Source organism: Halichoeres trimaculatus, unplaced genomic scaffold (assembly GCF_033239565.1).
Source record: "Halichoeres trimaculatus isolate MK-OKI-2021-1 unplaced genomic scaffold, fHalTri1.1 fHalTri1_scaffold_7, whole genome shotgun sequence".
Lineage (NCBI taxonomy): Eukaryota > Metazoa > Chordata > Actinopteri > Labriformes > Labridae > Halichoeres > Halichoeres trimaculatus.
Genome location: NW_027437185.1, coordinates 25,773,938 through 25,795,518, shown reverse-complemented (window position 1 = coordinate 25,795,518; position 21,581 = coordinate 25,773,938). Strand labels below are relative to the sequence as shown.

The following is a 21,581-nucleotide window of genomic DNA, read 5'->3' as shown; positions in this document are numbered from 1 at the left end:
TATTTATTAACAAGTACACAAGTGAATTTTATTGATGCAAGCAAATTTGATCATACAGGTCAAATAAGCCACTTCAAGCTGTTGGCACATGGATGTACAAAACAGATTCAATTTAAAGCCTGCTACTAAGCATTCGTAGTGAAAGTACAAAAGACTAATACGAGGAGAAAGCTGAAAGCATTTTTTTCTTAGGTCATTACAGAGTAAGCAATGTTGGTACAGGTATTAGTTTTAAGACATGGTTGAGAGCTCATCACAAACTAAACAGACACAACTCAAAGACTACAGTCTAGTTTTAGTAACGCGATAAGCGCGGGAGGTTACTGCACATATAAACAAAGGGTTGATCCAGCGAGATGGTCAGAGGTGTAAAAATGAGAGAGGTGAAATAAAGTAATTTCTGAGTCGATAAGACTATGTTAATGCATGTCCATGCCACGAAAAACATCTAAATTCACAGTCTTTACTAACAGTACAGTTATCCAACTTTGAGTTGAACATCAACGCGCTTACATCTAGAAAGAGCACAGAAATGGTCAAATAAGTGCATGAAACTAGCTTTAAGGAACACTGACAAAATAAACTTTTGCCAGGTAATGAACTGACAGGTCGCTGTTTTAGTCACGTGGCATGGGGATGTGTTAGCAATACGGTTACCATCATGAACAACATTACTGTGACACACACGTTTCTCACATCTGAAAAATCCACCCAGGAGTGTCATTACACCAACACGTTTGATTACCAAGTTTCTTTTGGGTTGAGACTGACTGACCCACAGTGTTCTCTTCTTATGTAAATGTCAGTGCCTAACATAAATGTATGATTTAATATATCAGTATATACAGCGCAGAGTTCTGCAAAAACAGGAGTTACAGTATTTAAAAAGTTAGGAAATTAAAAAAGGGGTTATGAAAGCTTGTTTGCATGTGCTTTGTAGCTTGTGATTCAAAGAGAATGGAAACTTTCAGTCCTGAAATCGTTAAATTGGCAATGTTATCATAAAATACCCCATAATCTTTGATAGTCTAATCCCCTCTTCGACATCTATCAAAATCATTGTTTCCTGTTTTACAGGCTTGGCACATCTAGCAAATATTTGTTGATTTTACTCATTTGGTCTTTATCATCATGTTGCTATTGTAGAGCTTCTAATAGAAAAACAGATTCATAACTTTCATCTGAAGAGGTTTTTTAATCCCTGGGAACACTAGTATGACAAAGGCTTACGATGCTTTGTGGTTGCATTGTGATATTTAAAATATTTTCACCACCCGTTCACATACAGTACACAGTTCTTAAACATGAAATCTCCAGACACACGACATGAGAGATGTGCTTGAAAACCCTTTGAAACCCCTGTTGACCTCCTCAGAAATCAGCAAAAATAAATTATGCATTAGAGCAAAATGACACTTAGCATCAAATAGAAATTTAAGAAAATTAAACAATTCAACGCAAATCATTCAAAATAAAAAAAAGCTAAAATACTACTGCTACGTCTTATTCTACAAACTACACTAAGACTACTATCAGCATTAAACAACTTGTATCAAGAATAATAAAACTGCCATAATGATAATCATAACACCATCCATGAGAGAGGTATAGGGGCTTTTTTTTCATTTGAAATGCTGTTTGTGACTGAGGAGGCTTGTGTGGCGTTTCCCTCCCCAGACCACATTGTCATATGACGCACCAGTGACATCAGCAGTGGCGAGGGCCCTAGGCGCCATCCGCCCCCCCTCGGGAGGGGATGGTAGTAGAGAGAAACAGATAGAAAGACAGAAAAGAGAAAGAGGGAGAGAGGCCGGAGTGGCAGGGCCAGGCCTCACACTGGGCTTTATGTGTAAGCGTTGAGACGCTCCTTGGAGCGGGTGGAGTGTATGTCGTGAAGCTCCTGCTCCTCCTTCGACTTGATGTCCTCGTACTTCTGCATTCGACACGCGTCCTTCACGTAGGCCCAGTTGGCAGAGAGAACCATCAAGTAATGAATCTGTGAGAGGGAGGAAGTTGTGAGGGTTGCAGCAATGTTGGGTCATTTTTTATCAGTCTGGAATTAAACTTTTTGTGGTTTTGCTTTTAGTGGATGGTGAGAACAACTCAGTTATCACACATGAAAGCCTTAGTTATATTGTGTTTTGTATATTATGAAGTTGTTATTCATTTTCTTGCTTCAGCTCCTGCTTCAGTGGACTTTAAATGGAGAAGGATAGTCCAGATTATCCACCAGGTGGCAGCATAGTGCTGAATGCTGCACCTGCGTTACCATGACAGCTGAGAGTATAACCGCTGTATTGTGCTGTTATAACTGAAGTTGTAATACAGCTCTTTATTCTTTATCAGAAAAACTGTTTCTAGGCTGCTGCCCTCTTAACGACAAACAAATGCTGCTATTGTTTTGTATGCTCCTCTTCCCAGATTTAAAGGTTTAATCAGATGTGTTTCTAACGTGCGTTTGAGCTCTTTGAACGCAGCTCACTTTGTTGAGCATCAATGTGAAATGGTTGTGGCAAATTTATACCGCTGTCAGCTAAAAAAAGGCACACATGCCCATTTAAAATTGCAGCATCATCCCTGAGAAGGAAACACTTTCGATTTCCCAGAAAATGGCTTCTCACGATTTACTGAGTGATGTTTGCAACATTCAGCCAGCCTTTCGTCTGCTTGTTTCCATGACAACGACATGACATGCCTAGCGCCTCTGAGAGAGGGAGGGAAGCAAACGCTGTCTTTTTCACTGCACCAAAATGCCTTCTCTCCTCAACTCCAGCTATTCTCTCGCTGCCAAACACAACATAGACCGGCTATAAAGAAGCCACAACAACAAAGCTATTTCTTCATCTCAACTATCATCTCTACAGTCATACATGGCGCGCCTAACCCTGCAGGAATGAAGAAGTCGATCCACTGTGAAGAGAATCAAATGTTGCAGTGGCTTCAAAGATTTGAAGACTGATGTCTTCATTACACATGCCTCAAAAATAGATTTCTTGTGCTTTGAATGTGGTTTATTTCTAATGTGTTACTTGTGTTCAAGAGTCATGTATTGATTTGATTAGTCTCTCACCATTGCAATGACAGCAGCTCCTGCTCCAGCGAGGGCACAGATGAACAGGTGGAAAGTCATGTCCAGCTGTAGCAAAAACACAAACACAAACCAAAGCATGTTTTAAAAACTCTGGACCTAAAAGGATGTCTCAGAATAAAAGCTCTTCTTGCGAGCCTTTGGCTGTTTGAAAGTTCTCCTCTCAAAAGTATGCTTCACTCTGTCTTTATAAATATTGAAAAGTGATATTGGTTGTTTTGTTCCACTTTATATTTTCTGTTGATATTGTACATACCAGAAAAAAATCACAACCTATTTATGGCTTTTGTGTTAAGTGCAGATTGAATTTATGTCATCTGAAATCAATACTGATGATTCCATATGAGCTATGAGAGTAGACAGAACTGTCGACATGTGGGTGTTAAAACAAAGCATCATGGGATTATTTTCCTTGCCATAAAACAATATTAAATCATGTGCAAGATAAAATGTGTAGTTAAATATGTGGCACCACTTTGTCCACCAGGGGGCACAAAAGTCCACTGTGACTGAAAGTTCTTTGCAGGAGCTTTAACTTGCTTAAGTTTCTCAACTTTATTCAACAGCAAAGATAGTGATGTGGTCCAATCTCCATCCCTGTCATCTGCAGTTTTCACCTCACCTCATTAGAGTCACACATCTTGTAGAACTTCTCTGATCCAGCACACACCGTCTTGGCTTCAGCAATTGGCAAAATACCTAAAATAAAAAGAGAAGAAGTGTTCACACATTGGTAAAGTACAGGCCTTTATGTTATGGAAGCAGAAATGTTTGTTGACACAGAGGCTGTTAGTATTAGTATCTGCTGGAGGCTAATGGACTGAAAGAAGTGGCACTAATTAACAATAATGAGACAGCCATACAAGCTACTAACATGATGGACCCGTATCCTGTCTCACCATTACATTATTCTGGATCATTAGAGCTTACAAGACTCATTTCATGAGAAACAGTGGGTTTTTTATTATACTGTCCTTCATTCTTAAAGTTATCATTATTAGAAAAAACCTCAAAGCTCAGAATTGTGAGAGAAGATATTCACAGAAACCAAGCAGGGGCTATAACCTCTCCAAGAAGTGTAGATAAAAGCAGCACTTCAACACAGATAGTTGGTGTATGCAGCAGTGTTGGGGCACTAGAGGTCTGAGAAAGTGAGATCTGATCAGTGGGGGGGTGAAGAAATGGAGACAGAACATTCATCCTTACCATACTGGCGCGGGTCCAGGCAAAGTGAGGCCCCCTCCAGCACGGTAGCATTTTGGCAAATGTTCCAGATGTTGAAATAGATGAAGACTGGGAGGGAGGTAAAAGCAGTCACCCCGAGCCAAGCCAGCATGAAGATGTATGTCAGCATGATGAACTGAAACGACACCAGAGAGGCACAGATCACATATAGTGGTGACAGTTTTACTTCATGGGGGAAGAAATACAATTGATTTTTTTGGATCATTGTGTAACAGTTTCAGGTTTCTCTTTTAGCAGTCATTTATGTGTTTTGGGGTGTGTTCCCTTTGGATTTCTTTCTGTTTGCCTTTTTTTTTTTTTTTAAGGAACTAGCTCAGCACAGTTCATACCTGTTGTTTTGCTTTTGGTTTTCTGTAACCATGCATATAATCCTGCCCAGAAAATCACTGTGGTTACAGAGTCTATCTCACCAATAGTGAGTCCGCCATGGACACAGGGTTTAAAGAATAGGTTTCCATTCACTTCTGCAAAATTTCTTTATTTTTTAGTTAAATTAACACTAATTACACTGGTGTGGTCTGTTCCCTGATGGTACTGTGGCTTAGTTTTGTGGTTTGTTCCAGGGCATTTTTATGAGGGCACTGGGTATTGAGACAGATGAATTACATGGTGTGAGTTTGTGCTCTTTTTAGGTTTTGTGGTGTCCCCCAGCCACCTCTCGCCCATTTCTGTCAACTAGTCTCATTTTGGTTTACACATTTCCATGAGGGCAAGATTAGACATGCTCAAATTGAATGACCCTGATGACCACATGTGCCACTACATAGCTCATCTCTTTTGCCTCCAAGTGGAGCGCCAAATTTGCTTAGCAATAATATCCCAGAGATGATCTTGTTAAGGTTGCTACAGGCGCTCTCACTCCCTGTCTGACTGCTTCTTATTTGTTTCTGTTATGGCATATTAATTCAGCTAATTTCAATGAGACTTTCATTGTGCATCTGAATTGCCAATATCCCATAATCATTTCATCCCCAGAGAGTTACACCAACACCAAGGTTGTGAAATGTATCAGTCCTTGCAATGATTTCTGTCAGAAAATCAAAATATATATGGGCACAAAGAGTAGATCAGAGCTGCTCAAATGAAAGTGACACTCACAGAAACCTTCAGCCGCTCAACATTTGAGGATAACCCTTTTAGGAACAACCTAACGTTTCTGCTAGGATACCAACTGCCAGGATACCAAGTGAAAATAGAGCAGCAATGGAAGCCTGGATTTTGCAGTGATGAACGGTGATTACAAGGACTGTGTGTTTTTGATTATTACAACTGAAGTTTGTGCACTGTAAAAAACTTAAATTTTATCGTGTGTTTTTGTCTTATTTTCAGTAGAAAGTGTCTTTTCAGACTTAATATGAGGCACATTCACCTGAGCAGTCCAAACAATGTCTAATTTTAAGTTATTTACAGACAAAAATGAGCTCTGAATTGCTCATAACGAGTAAAAAATATAATAATCTGCCAATGGAACACGAGAAAACTTACTCGTATTAAGACATTATTCTAGTTTTAGCAAAATTTCGAGCAAATTTTTCTTTTGCTATCGGCAGATTTTTTTACTTGTTACAAGCAATTCAGACCTCATTTTTACCCTTACATAACTTAACACAAGACATTTTTCTGGACCAATAAGTTAAATATGGGTCATATCAAGTATAACAAGACCATTTTTACTTGAAATAAGACAAAAACACTTGACTTGCAGTTTGCATGTGCATGTGCATTAGTCACATTACAGAACATGCAACACCACAGTTTTGGCTGAGGATGGTGTCAGTTTCCAGTTCATGTGGCTGACTTACAATGAAAGTCTGTTTAAATGAAAGTCTATGGCAAACGTGCGCGGCTTGTTAGCATTGCAGGCACACACATGGATAGCTAATAGGATCATAGCATTTTTAATGACAGTGTTTAAGATTTTGATCTGGTTTCTTTTAATTAGGATTTACTCCCAATGGGGTAGTAACATAGATTTATGTTAGACATTGCCTGTAAATGAAACCTGAAATCTAAGCTCAAGTTCACATGTGCATAAAAGATAGTCTTACCCAAGCGCTGACACAGCGTCCGCAGGTGGTGATCTTGAAGTCTCCATACAGGTCTTTGATGGCGCCACTGGTGAAGAAGCCCTCCACCATCAGTAGGATGCCATAGACAAAGAAAGCTGAAGCAATACCATAGATCACGTACTTGATGATGTCAATCCTAGAAAAGAAAAGCAGAATAATTTAAAACATCAGGATAATTTTACTCCATTCAGTCTTTTGATTATTGCAGATAAGAAAAGAATCATTTTGTAGGTTTTCAAATTATCTTCAATGTCAGTAATATATCTCTGACTAGTTAATGCTTAAGTCCAGCATGGTCTGTTTCTGCTTACATGGTAAAGACATCAAGTGCATCCACAGGGCTCCGCACCACCTCAAAATAGTTCTGGAGGATGGTGACGGTACCAGACAGGGCCTCATGTCCGCAGCCGCAGAACAGAGCCACGCCAGCATACAGCAAGATAGTTGCTATGAGAGATGGGTATGGGATTCCACCCAGGCATTTGATGCAGCATTCAAGGCATCCTGTAAGACAGAGAGAAAAATAAAAGAAGAGTCAAAGCTTGTCACACATTTTTCCTCATGTTCCTGTTTTGTACAGCTGTTTTGCCATGTCAGTTCATAAAGAACTCTGATGTTTTATTCAGGACCAAAAACTCTGCCTGAGCTTTACATACTAATCCTGACCCTTAACCCCATTCCTCTTTGCCCGCTGTTCCCAGAGGCCCCTAAGGTGACTAATCACTGCTCAACTCCAAACCCAATCTACCGTTGCACAGATTGCGCTCATTGCTGAGTCTGCATCATTTGGATTCATGAGTGTAGCAGTGTCTTTTGGGCTATTTCATCTCACATCTCTGAGGACAACACTAAAACAGAAAAAGCCCAGGCTCTGTGAGGTCTTTAGGTACATCTCAATATTTTTATTACACCAACATATTCGTCTCAAAGCTCAGACAATCCTCAACCAATTATTGATGACAAAGAAGAGGTCATAAAAAATGTGCTTCCAGATCAGTAGGAATGTAAATAGTTCAATCTAACTCCATCTTCAGTGAAATAAAAATTCTTCTCATCCGTCTCCACAAGCACTATCATGGCACATTATTTCTTTGATCAGCACTCACTTTGCCGTCCTCTTTCTGTAAAGAGACCCTGCAATCGCACCATGGGATTTCATTGTCTGTTGTGGGAATGATAAAAGATTCTGTTATTGTTCATCAAGGATGTTGTTAGCACCATCTTTTTTATGGTTATCTTCCTGTCTTCACCTACATTAATAAGCAGGAGCCGGAACAACTATCCCCTCCTCCATCTCGCACATTTCCTCAACTCTCTGCTTCTGACTCTGATCCAAACCTGAGTGGAATACCAAGTAGCTGGTCTGCCTGCTGGGCTGTGCTGTACGCTTAGATGCACGGTGCAGCACAGACCCTCATCCAGACTTGCCTAAATTATCAGCACCCTCAACAAAATAATCCAGCATTACACCAAAGAACTCCTTCTTGATATCTTGTTTCTATCCAGGAACTGCATGCTTTTGTTCGAGGAATCTCTTCATCCTGTGTAGCTTTTTAAGTCTGGTTGAAGTGCAGCTTTCAGAAATTTTAGAGACTTGATCTTCCAGTTTCTGCTGTCTCTGTTTTAATCTTCTGTACAAAGTAACATGAAGAGCATATCTTATCTTAGCATATCTCTAATAAAGGCACAATTTATGCTCTAATTGATATTTAAACAAAAGGTTTAATGGAACAGGGAGCTAATCATTTAAAGGAAACTGATCTACAGTTCTACATTTTCATTTAGCAGACTCTTTTGTCCAAAGCGACGTACAACACAAGCAATAATTTAGATAGAATTTAGACATTCAAGGCATCAACTGGTAGCTGTCTCTTGACATTCCTGTACTGTCTGTGCTTTGGTATTTACCCAATACGCCCACTGTCCAGCCCAGGGGAGAGAGAGATTACCTAGGAAAGGGGTATCAAATCCAACAAACACCTCACCTTTGGTATCTTTTAGACCATCAGGTACTGACAGGGCCATGTGACACCCACTGCTGGGCGGTTTCACACCAATTCACACACAGATTGGTGTGAGCTGTTAACTTTCTGTGGGTTCAAATGACTGGGTCTTCCCATTTCCCATCTGCTCAGCCTTTTGAATGATAGGGATGGAAGGTAAATCTTGCTAGTAACACCAATGGATGGAGTGGTTTATTTTAGTCAGAAGCAAAAGAAAGGGACCTTTCAGATCAATTAAGTCATCTAAATTATATTTTATGTCTCATTTGCACAATTGTGAGGTATTGTTTGAAAACTCTTCACATGACATCCTTTAGCTGTGTTTGATATTTTGAGTTTCTGGCTATAGGTGGATTTAAATAATATGGTAACAATATAGTTTTATCAGTATGTGTAAGACTACGTGTGTATGCCATCAGCTCTTTCAGCAATCTCATTATCTCCAGTCGCCTTATCATTTCAGGAAGCAGGCAGTGACAGGATTTAGTGATGAGATGGTGTTCCTGACAGGATGAGTGAGAGTGGTAAAATGTACTCTCCTTACTCAGGGTCAGTGAGTCCACTGAAGCAGGGGTGAGAGTCTTAATGAGTACTCTGAAGACAGACTACAAAGCAAAGGTGGCTTCTATTAGTTTTTGTATTTTATGTTGTAATCACCTGAAACTGAAGCAGTTGTTAATTCCTTAATTAGCACAAACTGTTTTTCATTCAAGATACTTCTGCACTTCTGCTTCCAGGCTCACTGGTGAAACTTAGTTGGTGTTGGCCTGACCCAGTAGGGGTAACGAAGAGTGAAATGAATCATTTATATCCAAGCTTTTATCAAGGTTTATTCCCTCTTCATTATTCACATTTCTGCACACAGGCTGAATCAGCTGAGGTCTGCATCTAGCTGTCAACTTAAACACATTTACCCAACAAATCAATATTCTGATGTCACAGCTGCTTATTACAGAGCAAAATAACATAGCCAGCAGGTGCTTTTCATTATAATGCATTGCGAGCTACCAAAAAATTAAATAAATAAATAAAAATAAGCATAAAGTTGATGTGCCTTGACTGAGAGAAAGTGTTGTTTCCATGGAAACAGTTAGGGAGGAAGTTACAGGGAATAAAGGGAGCATTAGTGAGTGGTTGTAACAGGAGTGATGTTTTATTGATTGTGCGCTTTTAATTTTCTGGAGGGAGGAAGTCCACTTAGTAAAGAGGGCTGAATCAGGAAAGGGCAAGAGTCTGTTTAAAACTGCTGCTGAAATATATATTTTTGTCAAAATTAAAAAAAAAAAATTTGGATAGAGAGGATGGGAAACACACACATAGCTAAATCTCTGTCGAGTTTGATCTTTTTTTTAGGGTAGCTGTGGACTATGACTGGACTTTGCTTGGATTGCTTTATGGATTGCATTTCTAAGCCTCATCCCATTCCAGCACATCCTCTCATTTCCTCTCTATAACTCCTCATTGATCTTAACTGACTCGCAGATGGAGCTGGTGAAAAATGGAAAGTGGTGGTGTGAAACTGACTCGAAGAGCTACTGGATGCTTGATCCATAATTTAGAAGCGGCACAGTACAGCAGAGCACAAGCCTTTGGCATTCATTATTCATGCTTTTTGCTTAGTCCAACATTACCTGGAATGAAAATGAAAGGTCTCCTGCCTGATTGATCTTTGCTCACAGGTGTAGTACCGCTTGTCTTCTGAAGTACAGACCAGCAGGAAGTCAAGTTGGGAAACTGGCTTAAATGACTTTGCTTAAGCTGGTTTTAATAAGAAATGATGAATACAGTTATTCATGCACTGTGGTTTGTATTGCCTAAGCAGTCACGAACAAAAATCTATTCTGGTAGCTGAGATTGTGTAAGTTTACAGCTTTACTCATAAGATGAACAGATATTTATGAAAATTGTCTTTGGCTTGTTCCAAACAATTGCATAAAAGAGTTCACACTCGTTTCTCAGCCTCACAAATTCCCTCACTGTCAAACATGACTTAAGAGTGAACAGGGTGGCTGTCAAGCTCATTGTTGTTAGCTGCTTAGCAACATGGTACATCCATTGTCGCAGGAATATTTCTTTCTTTCACAGGACACATTATGTGAACACTTGTGTCATTTAAACATCAATTTGGTCTCTCATTTCTGAAATTTATCTCATGAAATTCTTTGTATTATCTGCTTCAGAGTGCTGACTGGTTAAGTTCACCGTGCCAATCCAGTGTGCCCCACATTCTCCCCACACAATAGGATACCTAATGTGATCCTCAAAATCTCCTGTGCTGACTTTGGGAAGTTAGGTTATTCTGATAAAACCTTTTGTCACTTAAAAATCTGTTAAGGTAATATCAGGAGCCATTAGAATACTACACTTTTGTCAGACGGGGGTGGGGATCATATCTTCATCTTGTTGCAGGTAACTTGCCTTACTCTTTTCACATTTTTTATGCCAGGAGGATATCCCTAAAGCAATGACAGCTCATTAGTTTGAGTTGTAGCATTATTTTGAAGTAAAAGTAAAGTTTAAATGTCTCAAGTTTCTTTATGTCTCTAAGAGAAATAACATAGCAGATAACCATTCAACTTTCTTTACTAAATTTATCTCACTTGCAAAATTTAACAATACTGTAACACAAGGATTAGTCTTATGAATCATGAACAAAGAGAGATTTCAGTAAATGATGGGGTTCTAGTTTTATTCATCTACAAAAAAAAAAAAAAAAAAAGCCCGACATGACCCCAAACACTGCAGTCGATTCAACAGAAGGCGTCTCCCTAATACAAAGGGAAAGGATGACCCCCCCCTCCCACCTCCTACTTCTCCTCCATCTGTCAGTGTCATATTGGACAGGCAAAAGGGACACAAACACACTCACACACTTAGACTTACTGGTCCAGTCAGCACTCATATGAGGGATGAGGTTACCTTTAAATGCTGAGAGCTATAAGACGTCATTCAAAGGAAACATGACTGGGGAGTCCGCTACACAGACAGGGTCATCAAGACAGAACTTGTTGACCATTGTTGGTTATTATTTCCAATTGCAAGTAAAAATATATATTTTGCAAGATCATTTTCCACTTGATAAGAGTTTGTTCTCTGACACTTGAATTTCATGATTTTGACTTGTTTTCAGCAGCTCATAGGTTAAATTAGTAGACCCTCCTGGATCTGTCAGCAGAATCTTGTCAGTTTATTTCTCCAAAATGTCTTTCAACTATAGTAGTAAACTTATTTTGTCTCCTCAGGCACCTTTGGTAGTCTTTTATCTGCTGCTGCACACAAATAACCAAGGATTCACATTTTTTTTATTAAGACTATTTTGCCTCTTTTAGTAATAAACTACACTGGCACCCATAAAGTCAGAATAAAATATTCTCTACTTCTTCTGATAAAATGATTTGCAAAGCTTAATTTTGGTTCAATTTTTTATGGATCGATAAATAAGATTAGAAAAAAAAATATACAGTGAATCTGAAAAAATAAATCACATTGTCACAATAATTTCATGAGAGAAGGTCAAAAATACTTTATTCTAACTTTGTAGGCAACAGTGTATAATCAACTTTATCTATGTAAAAAAATTCTTAACTTAACGTTTTTACAGTATTTATGGCAACAGCAAGATAAAAACAGTGTAGAGCAACAAAAACTAGATAAAAATGAGATAGAACTAAGTGGAGCTTATGCTGGTTGTTGGTTTGACTCCCAGACATGGATACCTGCTTCATGCCCCCCACTATTCTCTTAACTCCACATTCCCTGCCCTATCCAATAAAAACAAGAAAAGCCTCCCCCCAAAAAACGAGAACAATAGTATTCCAGTAAAGCAGTCACAAATATGAACCCAGTCAAATATGAACCATGTATTTGTGATGCAAAAATGGGACGGCCAAATGAGAATAGCCCCCTGCTTAAGAATTGGAGGGGAGTTGTCAACACTCTCTGATCAGATGCTTGAACATGATTTAAATGATTTAAGTGTCTAAAGGATTTTAACTTTGCTATTCATTAAAACTTAAATATCATAGATGTGTACAAAGAGAGTTGGATCCCTGAAGCCTTGCAGCCAAATCTTATCAAGTGTTTTTGTCTTGTTTTCAGTAGGAAGTATCTTTTTAGACTTAAAATGAGCTATATTCTCCTGGTCAGTCCAGAGAAATGTCTTTTTTTCAAGTTCTTCAAAGACAAAAATGAGGTTTGAATTGCTTGTGACAAGTTAAAAAAATCTACCAATGGAACAAGAGAAAAGTTACTTGTATTAAGACATTATCCCAGTTTCAAGTAAATTTTTGAGCAAATTTTTCTTGTTACATTGGCAGATTTTTATTACTGCTTACAAGCAATTCAGACCTCCCTTTTGTCTTTAAACAACTTGAAACAAGACATTTTTCTGGACTGTTAAGTTCGATGTGGCTCAAGACACATTTTACTTAAAATAAGACAAAAACACCTGATAAGATGTCTTTTTTTTTTTTTTTTTTTTTTTTTTTTTGCAGTGTGTGATATCCACTGGCTGTAGTGACTCACTCATAAATTAATCTCACAAACCAAAGGTTGGTCGTGTTGTCAGAGCTGTTTCCTATTACTCCTTCTCAAGTTTGAAGCCTGATTAAAGCAGTGGAGGTACCGTGTCTGACAAATCATGTTTGTCTGAACTATTGTTTTTGGGACATCTCATTTGTGGGAAAAGCTTTTCTCTTTGCCAATTTCAATTACTAAAGAATTCTTTTCAGGGAATTTCAGAGAAGCTGACAATCACACAGTCAGCAAAATATAGCTCATTAAAGCAGTAATGTTCTTAAAGATGACACTGGCCTACATGAAGTGTTTTATCTCTTTGATGCTTCCCTCATCAAATGTCTTTTTCTGGCCCTTCTGTTTGAAGTACCAAAGATATGTTACAGGCTCTGCATATTGTGCATTTATAGCCAAACAGAAAATGAAAAAGCTGCTGTGTTGGAGGTAAAACTGGATGATTTTAAATTAAAGCCTGGAAGAGATGACACTGGTAATCTAATTTTGTGTCTGCTGCTTGTTGATTTCACTCACATCACAAGGCATCTCATCAGATTCGTTTTTTTCACATCCAAACAGCCCTTATTAGTTCCTTGTAACCACAGGAGTTTTGCATGTGGGGGTGGGGTGGCAGAAAGCCTGGTCCTAGAGAGAGCGGGGTAGAGGGAGATTGAGAAAGAGGGAGAAATAGGGGAGAGACGAGGGGGGAGAGACCCTGAAAGGGGGGGGGATGGTGTGTCTGTGTCAGTCTGAGAGTAATGGGCATATACAAGTCTCATTGCTTTCCTACATTTAATGTGCACCCCCCCTCTTCCCCTGGAGCGAGCAGGTTTTTTCAGCTCCCACACGCCCCCATCTACTCCGTGCATGTTTAATCAACCAGTATGGTTGCCATGTCAACCACAGTGCAAAATCTGAGAATAGACCGGGTACTTCAGAGCCATGACCCACTTACTGTATGTCAACAAATTCAGTGGGACAATAGTGAATGAGACACATTACTCAGATAACCCCCTCTGGGTGAGACGGGACGTTACAAGCTCGGTCCACAAGCTCAGCCGCTCACTGATTTCCTCTCTTTCTTTCTTTCTTTTCCCGGAGAGATGGAAGAGTCTGAGCACGACTGCGTGACTGCTGAGGAGAGATGTTGCTTTTGTCTGAGCCAAGTTTACTCCAGGAACTGAGGGGCAAACGTCAAATACTCAGGCGAGGAGCATTCAGGCCACCTTGGGACACGAGGGTTGTTTCTTCTACTTTCAGTTTTAGTTAACAGATTGGAAAAGGGGCTTGAGTTTATTGATTGCCAATATTGGCGGCAACAAGCCCCATGGTTTGTGGGGATTAACTTTCCAAACAACAGCACATCCTCAAAGCCTGTCTTCAGTAAATGTGGCAGCAAACTGTACAGTGGCATTAACTTGTTTTCAAAGAGACTCTTACTAAAGTCTTCCGTCCACTTTTTTTTTTTTTGATCAGATGCACTTTAACTTTGCTAGTCTTTGAAAGTCCAGTATACAGTTGTTAAAACTTGCTTGTCATATTTGCTTAATTTCATGTAGTTTTAGTTTTCAAACAGGGACCCATAAAACCATTATACTGCTATTTAACAATCATCAGCACTGAGAAACCCTTTGAGAATGTTTCAGATTGAATCATTGTGTTAGGAACAGCCGTCCTCTTGTGTTTAGAAATTTAAACTGGGGAATCACTCCTGTGAGGACAACAAGAAAAACCCTCTGAAGTTCTCCACTTACGGCTCCAACAAAGTTCATTAGAACAATTGGTGGAACTCCCCTGACTTCTTCTGGGCCGGGGTAAGGTAGACTTCAGAACAATGGGCTCAAATGTTTTCCCAAAACCCTCTTGCAACTGACATTCACTAAAGTTTTCTTCTCTAGGATTTATTTCTCGAAGGGAATCTCAGAACACACAAAAAGCACATTTGATTGCTTATGTCAGGGAAAATGAGTGGATAATGTGTTGTATTTCATGCATAATGTTTTAACTTCTAGATTCATGGTTTAAATGCAGTTAACCTGTATTTCAATTGTGCTTTTTTGTTGAAACTGTTAATTTTATATTTTGTATACAAACTTAGCACTTTGATGAGAATTTGTAAAATAATACAATCAGATCAGACCATGTTATAAAGTGTATTGATAGGTAAGCCAGTAAACATCAAACACTAAGCTTAAATCGAACACATTTTTGGCCAGGGCTTATGAAAATAATAAATGTTGCATAGAATACTCTGCTTATTTGTCACCTGTGGCAGCTTATCCATCACACACTCTGTTATTTCTTGTCAAATAAGACAAGTTGATATAAGGTCAGCCCCTCTCTTCTGACTCAGGGAATTCATTTCCTCTGATTTGAGGTCAAACCTCTTATTTCACTTCATGAGATGTGTTCTCTTCTCTGAAGGTAAAGTATGATTGAATTGGTGTTTTTAGATTTAATATTTGATTTGTGTTGTTTTTTTTTTTTATCCCAAAGGTAAAGTCTCATTAGAAATGATTGCCAATGTGTCTCTACTTGTCAGTCCTGTCTGATTTCTATGCGTGCACGATGTTACAGTCTCATGTTTATATGTGTACATTAAAGAGGCATTTATCTACCCTAACTTGGAAGATGAAGCATGAGCTTTAAGCTAATGATGACATGGCAACCATCAATTTAAAAAGACAAGTGTGAACAGTTCTGCAGGTTGAGAACAGGCTCATTAGACTTCCCTTTGAAACCTTCACACGCTGCTGAATGAGGCACGATGAGCAAGAGAGGCAGAGACATGGAGAGAGAAGGGTTAGGTACTGTAGCATGACCAGCGCTTACTGAGTGCTGACACTGTACTCAGATTTGAATCTATTATGTCAGAGTAGTGGAGCTCTGGAAACAGCATACAGGCCATCATTGGACACAAACTCACTAGATCACTTTAGGGCAAGAACACAAACCCAGAAAACAAAAAGGAAAAATGTCTTGGATATGCTGCTACATGGCTGCCACAAGGCAATAATTTCTGTGTAATGTTAAAATCTAATCAGTTCTTTACCCCAAAACGCAAAAAGTTTATCATAGAATGTCCTTTAAATTCTATATACCTACATCCAAAGTAGCAAGTTATGTAATCACTGTTTCTTAGCCCAATGCAAATGTGACATTTTAAGCTTAAAGCGCATGAAACTCAGTGAACCATACACATCTGCAACAAACTTCAAACTATCTGAGTCTTATTTCTGTGCATCTTGTGCTTTTTGTGCCTTGTCCGGTAAAATCAAGGCTGTGGCTCATGCAGACTGACCACAATATCAATTAAATCATCCTCATGTGACATCTTGCCATGCTTGTACCCTGATCGGACTGATCAAGCAGAAGGACAAGCTGTGCCGGACAGAGTCTTGGCTCAGGAAATGCTAACAGGTGTCTCTTTCTCAGTTTTTCCATTCAGCTCCACCCGCATGAGCCACTTCCAAAATGTTTTCTGTTTTATTCCTTGGAGTGTAAACCAACAAAAGTGCATTTGTAAATCCTAAGCAAAGAGCTTATTTCCCCTTAGTGTTTGTATTTAGAGAACCTGCTTTTTGGACTGTGGGGTGTTAGTTTCCTTTCTGTTGCTGATAGCACTGCACTGCTACTTTTGGCCAACAACTGAAGTGAATAGCGCCCACCTGGTGCATCTGACTCATAATCTGAGATTTGCTGCTTCAGAAGAGGAAGACAGAAGGGTATTAGCATGCTTTGAGTGAACTCATTGACATCTACACTTCTTTTGTGTTTGAGGTATGGATTTGGGCTGAGTGAGTATGCAAAATACACAATCATATTGTAAATTATTATTATTTTTTATTCGCAATTTATGAAGCAGTCAGTTGTTTTTTATTCTCATCAACCTATGACTTGATTCAGATGCAATCTCTCTTTCCTTGGCTTGACATCCAAGCTAAAGAATCAAGTGTTAATTACTAGCAATTAGTTTGTCATTATAATTATTTACTTAGTTATTTTGTATGATGGTAGAGCAAGGCCTCCTATCAGGGGTTTTAACCTTTTTTTGGAAAATGAGCAATGAGTTTTTTCTAACGATCACAGATATTTCCAGGATGATAGGCACTAAATAACAATGACATGTAATGAAACCTGACAGGGCGGCTTTAATGTTCCCCTTTCTTCATCTGAGCAGTCATTTCTATCATCTGTTCTCTTCAATAACCAGGACGAGAGCTGACAGTTTGCTAGTCAGCCGTTTTATGACAGATACTCCCGGTAAGGTGATCAGTGAGCCCTGTGAGCTTTTTTCTAAATCTCACTTTGTGTCATGGGCTTCATTAGCCATAAATCTGCTGGAATGTTGTGTCATGATCTCACTTTAGATAAATGGGAAACTATAAACACTTTTGTTAACCCTTAGGGAAGGATATTTTTCAATTGGCTCACTAAGAAAACATATTTATTTCACTACTGTTAGGCTGTTGTTGTAGCTGTTGTAGGAAAATGTAAGAATAATCTGTCAAGTTTCTGAATCTAAATAGCCAAAAAAGTCTATGTATAGATTATTACAGAAAAGAAAATTGTAAATTGCCTGCTAATTCACAGAAAGGCAGAGAGGTTGGTGAAATGTTAGCATTACCCAACATTTTGATTTTGACAAAAATAATATACTTGAGTTATTACTGTCTGAATGGTATGAGAAATTTTGGTCCATGATTAACTCTATCATAAGTCCTTTCTACTTCTTGACATCATCAATTTATTTTTGGCTGAAATAGGTCCCAAGCAGCAGATATAAGAAAGCTTTGCTTGAATCCAAATTGAAAATACTTTGTTAAGAACGTGCTTTATGCTTGCCTAATTAAAGTAATTTGTTAAACTTTAGCACCACAGGTGTTCTTGAAACTTTGTGAGCCACAAAAGGAAATATAACCTGAAAATGTCTGCAAGTTTCTCAACATAAGTTATATAATAGAAACTAAACCTTTTATGTTCATTTTTGGGTCAACTCCTAGGCAGTGGTTTTCTTTGAAGCACCCTTTTTAAAGGTGCTAAAGAGTTAAGAGCCTTTTTCATTTTTCAGGTGGCTGTACCTGAGTTAATGCTCCCTCTTGATGTAACAGGTTGGGTTTATACTACCCATTCCACTTAACTAGGATGAGAGTAACCTGTATCTGTCTCCACTGCTTGAGTTTTACGCTCAAAGCCTTTCTGTTGGTGAAGTTTTGAAGTATTAGGGGAGATGGTTACATCATTTGCATATAAAGCAAACCTATCTTACATTCTCAGCTCCCCAAGTTTGTTTCAAGGCCTTTGTTGAATGTTTTTAATCTTTTGGAAAGGAAAGGTTACAGTACTCTGAGCACTTTCTGTACAAAAGTACACAAGCCTTAGTTGACCCAAATAAATGGGCATGACATACAGAAATGCATGCACAGTTTGCATGGCTGCTTCTTTCAGTTGGCTGAACATTTGTGCTAGTAGCCAAGGCTGACAGATTTTGCTTTCTGAACAGAAATGCCAGGGTACACACCTAGTAATGGCGGCTAAGTAGTATTACGTCTGTATCTGTGAGACTGTTGCTGCATATGTCAAACATTACACAGCGCCATGGGAACAGAGCTTGCATAGAGGATCCTGCAGCAATTAGCAGCTGCAAACCCCTTTAATTAAAGAAAGAATAGAACCAAATCCCTTCAGAGTGTGAATATGTCTGTCTGCTTTGTACTCTATCACTCTATCATAACCTCTCACTGTCTCTTTCTTGCACTCTCTCTAGCTTGCATCCCTTCACTTTCTTGTCTAACCCATTCCATCTTCTTCCTTCTCTGTCTCTCTCTATCTTCCTCCTACATCATTTCAAACCCTGTGAACTATTCTTGTGTTGCTGAAATGTCATCAGCAGGAGTGGGTGAAGAGAGATAGATAATGAGTACAAGAGCACCATGGCAACTGCTTCAGCTCATGTGTGTGCCTGTGAGGAGCGTCAAGTTGCAGAGAGAGGAAACACAAACATACGGAGCCATGCTTGTCAAATGATGTAAGACCAACATGGAGCGGGACAAAGGTGTGTTCTGCACCCATGACAATAACATGACTCTCACCCTTTAACCATGCCTTATTCACAGACTGCTTGAGAAGATGCAGCTTTATTCTGAATGCTGTAGTCCACTTGTATCCAACATTCTCTCCCTGCTTCTTTTGTGGGTCTCTACCATACACTGAATCATTCATGCAGGGAAAATGTGGTGGGTGTGTGAAATAAAAATAGCAATACCACTCTGAACAAAGCAAACACTGACCCTCTTAAGTGAACGAAAGAAACCCTGCTCCTGCATCAAATTCACAGTGAAGGCTGCAAAGAACTGGTGCAAGAAACACCGTCTGGCTGTTAGTTACACAAAGAGCAGAACCTGAAAGCTGCCGGATTAATAAGTGTACAGTCTTGGTTTGGTTCTTCATTCTCTGTGTTTCTCTCTCAGACATCACGACAAGCATGAAAGCCTTGAACAAAGGCGGTGCATCCCTCACTGAGGCAGTTCACACCCCTCAAACTACCCCAAACAGCTCATACAGACGTGCACCCTTCAGTGGAGTGCTGACACTCAATGGACAAAGGAATTACCACAAACAGCTGCTCTGTTATTCAGAAAGGGAAGGGCTAACATTTGGGGGATTGTCTCTGCAGAGGCACCACTCACACTGACAAAACACCCATGCCAGGTTTACTTAAGGATATCTACCAAAACATGCAATGCATTCCTTTTCTGTCTGCTTGTGTTTTTTTTATTTTTTTTTTTACCTTTCTGGGTCTGCCCCTCGTCCATGTCTTCTTCCATTGTGCTGGTTCTGTTTGAGACACGCAAAGAAAGCCTTTTTGGGTTGTAGGTTTAACACCTGCTAAATTTAAATGGGTAGTCCACAGAGCACTTGCACTTGTCTTCCCCTCTTTCTCGCTTTTCCGCTTTCTCTAGATGCCCCTACTGAGCGCTGAGATTGCCTGTCAGCTGTGATTTCTGTCAAGCGTCCGGCGGCGATGGAAGGGATCACTGAGTCTTTGTGGTGCTGTCCATTGCGAGCTGCCGTGGCTAGTGCTGAAAACCTCCTTGGTCCCTGGTGGAGAAGGAGGAGGAGGAGGAGGGATGGGAGGAGGATGAGGAGGTGGGTAGGGGGGCTGGATGGAGCAGAGGGTGGTCTCTGTTCTAGGCAGGAAAGTGCATGTATGATGGGGAAGCTGCAGATCAAATTGCTCAAGTTTGAAGAATGTATAATCAAAACACTTTAATAGATGAAGAAGGGACTGAGCGGTGAATTAAAGCCATCTTATTTCTCACACTTAGACAGTAGTGTTTATAAATATGGGTCACAGTTCCTTCCTAGACCCACCCTTAACACCCCTTCGTCTCACACAGAATGGTAAAGCCCGCCAGCCCCCCCTTCCCTGCACCGACTCTACTGCATTAACTCAACCTCCTCTTAAATAAGGGAGGGGGATCGGGGGGACATCTGATTTCAAAATGGGATTCTCCTAATCTTGTTAGTCATACAGATTCAATTATGCGATCGCCAAGGAGGTGTCACTGGATTTCTAACATAAAAACACACATCATGTGCAGATATACAGCATAAAAAAGCTGTATGCATTTTTTATTTTAAAGATTTGCAATTAAAAAAAAAAGATTCTTTCTACAGGTCAAGATTTTACTTTCAGGGATTCATTTGATGGTCATGATTCATATTCTTCACTGTCTCTACTTTTATCTGACCAGGGAAGATGGTACAAAGTCTATAACAGCAACAATTAATGCATAGCATTAAAAGGAAAATTCAAGGCTAAACCACATACTTCACATAAAGGAGACAGGAAATTGAATGGAGGGAGGACATGCTTACACATATAGTTATAAGATTATCCCACACATGAAGCCACTGTGGGATGAATGGCCTTTATAAATGACCTGAGGAGCAGACAGATGGATGAATGGAGGTTCGATCAGACAGGTGGATCAGATGAAACTTTAATGTTCCCTGTGGGAGTGTTAAGCTTCTTCTGCGGTGGAGAATTAAAGGCTTGTCAGGATTTCTTAAAATGATGGGTAAAAGCAGCTACTTGAGTACATCATAGAAATCATATTGATGGATCTATTAGGTCTTAAACATGCTGACAGACCTCCAGCTTCACAGTCTTTGAACAACAGAAGAGACACCCTGATTTAAGGACCTCTCCCTGCTTTAAGCCTACCACATAATCCCACAATCATCTCCGTCATGCTCTTCGCAGACATTAGTTTCACATTTCAGAATTAATCTGATGATTTATTAATGTAAAAATGTACTACTTTATTTATGTTTAACCTCTTAATGAAGCATCTTTAATTAATAATTCAATTAGCCTTCTGTAGCATATCGTCCTACCAGATGGTCAAACTCATGAGTCTAAAGCACTTAGTGGCTCCTTACATTTTAATTTTGATTTAGAGGTTACCTTTAGATAGCTGTGCCGGCAGCATGGCTTATACGGGATGATGTTGTCTTTCCTCTGCTCTGTCTGACTGATGGGTCCAGCACATTGATCCAGATCAATCCACTCTGGACTCCTCTGCCAGTTAGGAGACTATCAACTGGACTTTTAACCTTGTGCCACAATGCAGTGTAGTCAAATTTCATATACCTTAT

General features: G+C 39.4%; 1 protein-coding gene across 1 annotated transcript; it reads right to left on the bottom strand.

The window, feature by feature from the left end:
- Nucleotides 1–20,042, bottom strand: gpm6aa (glycoprotein M6Aa). Its single transcript, XM_074674620.1, has 7 exons — nt 19,708–20,042; nt 6,714–6,906; nt 6,382–6,538; nt 4,295–4,448; nt 3,711–3,787; nt 3,071–3,136; nt 1–1,996 (listed from the first exon to the last, which is right to left on the bottom strand). Exons 1-7 carry the CDS (start codon nt 19,742–19,744, stop codon nt 1,844–1,846), a joined length of 837 nt encoding a protein of 278 aa, XP_074530721.1. The 5' UTR covers nt 19,745–20,042; the 3' UTR covers nt 1–1,843.
- Nucleotides 20,043–21,581: the final 1,539 nt, after the last annotated feature.

Excerpts from the sequence above, each read along its gene's own strand:
- gpm6aa (XM_074674620.1), bottom strand. The coding sequence starts at position 19,744 with ATGGAAGAAGACATGGACGAGGGGCAGACCCAGAAAG. Across the intron at positions 3,788-4,294 it reads CCTGGACCCGCGCCAGTATG|GTATTTTGCCAATTGCTGAA; the intron begins GTAAGGATGAAT and ends TTTTTATTTTAG. Across the intron at positions 1,997-3,070 it reads GAGCTGCTGTCATTGCAATG|ATTCATTACTTGATGGTTCT; the intron begins GTGAGAGACTAA and ends TCCCTCTCACAG.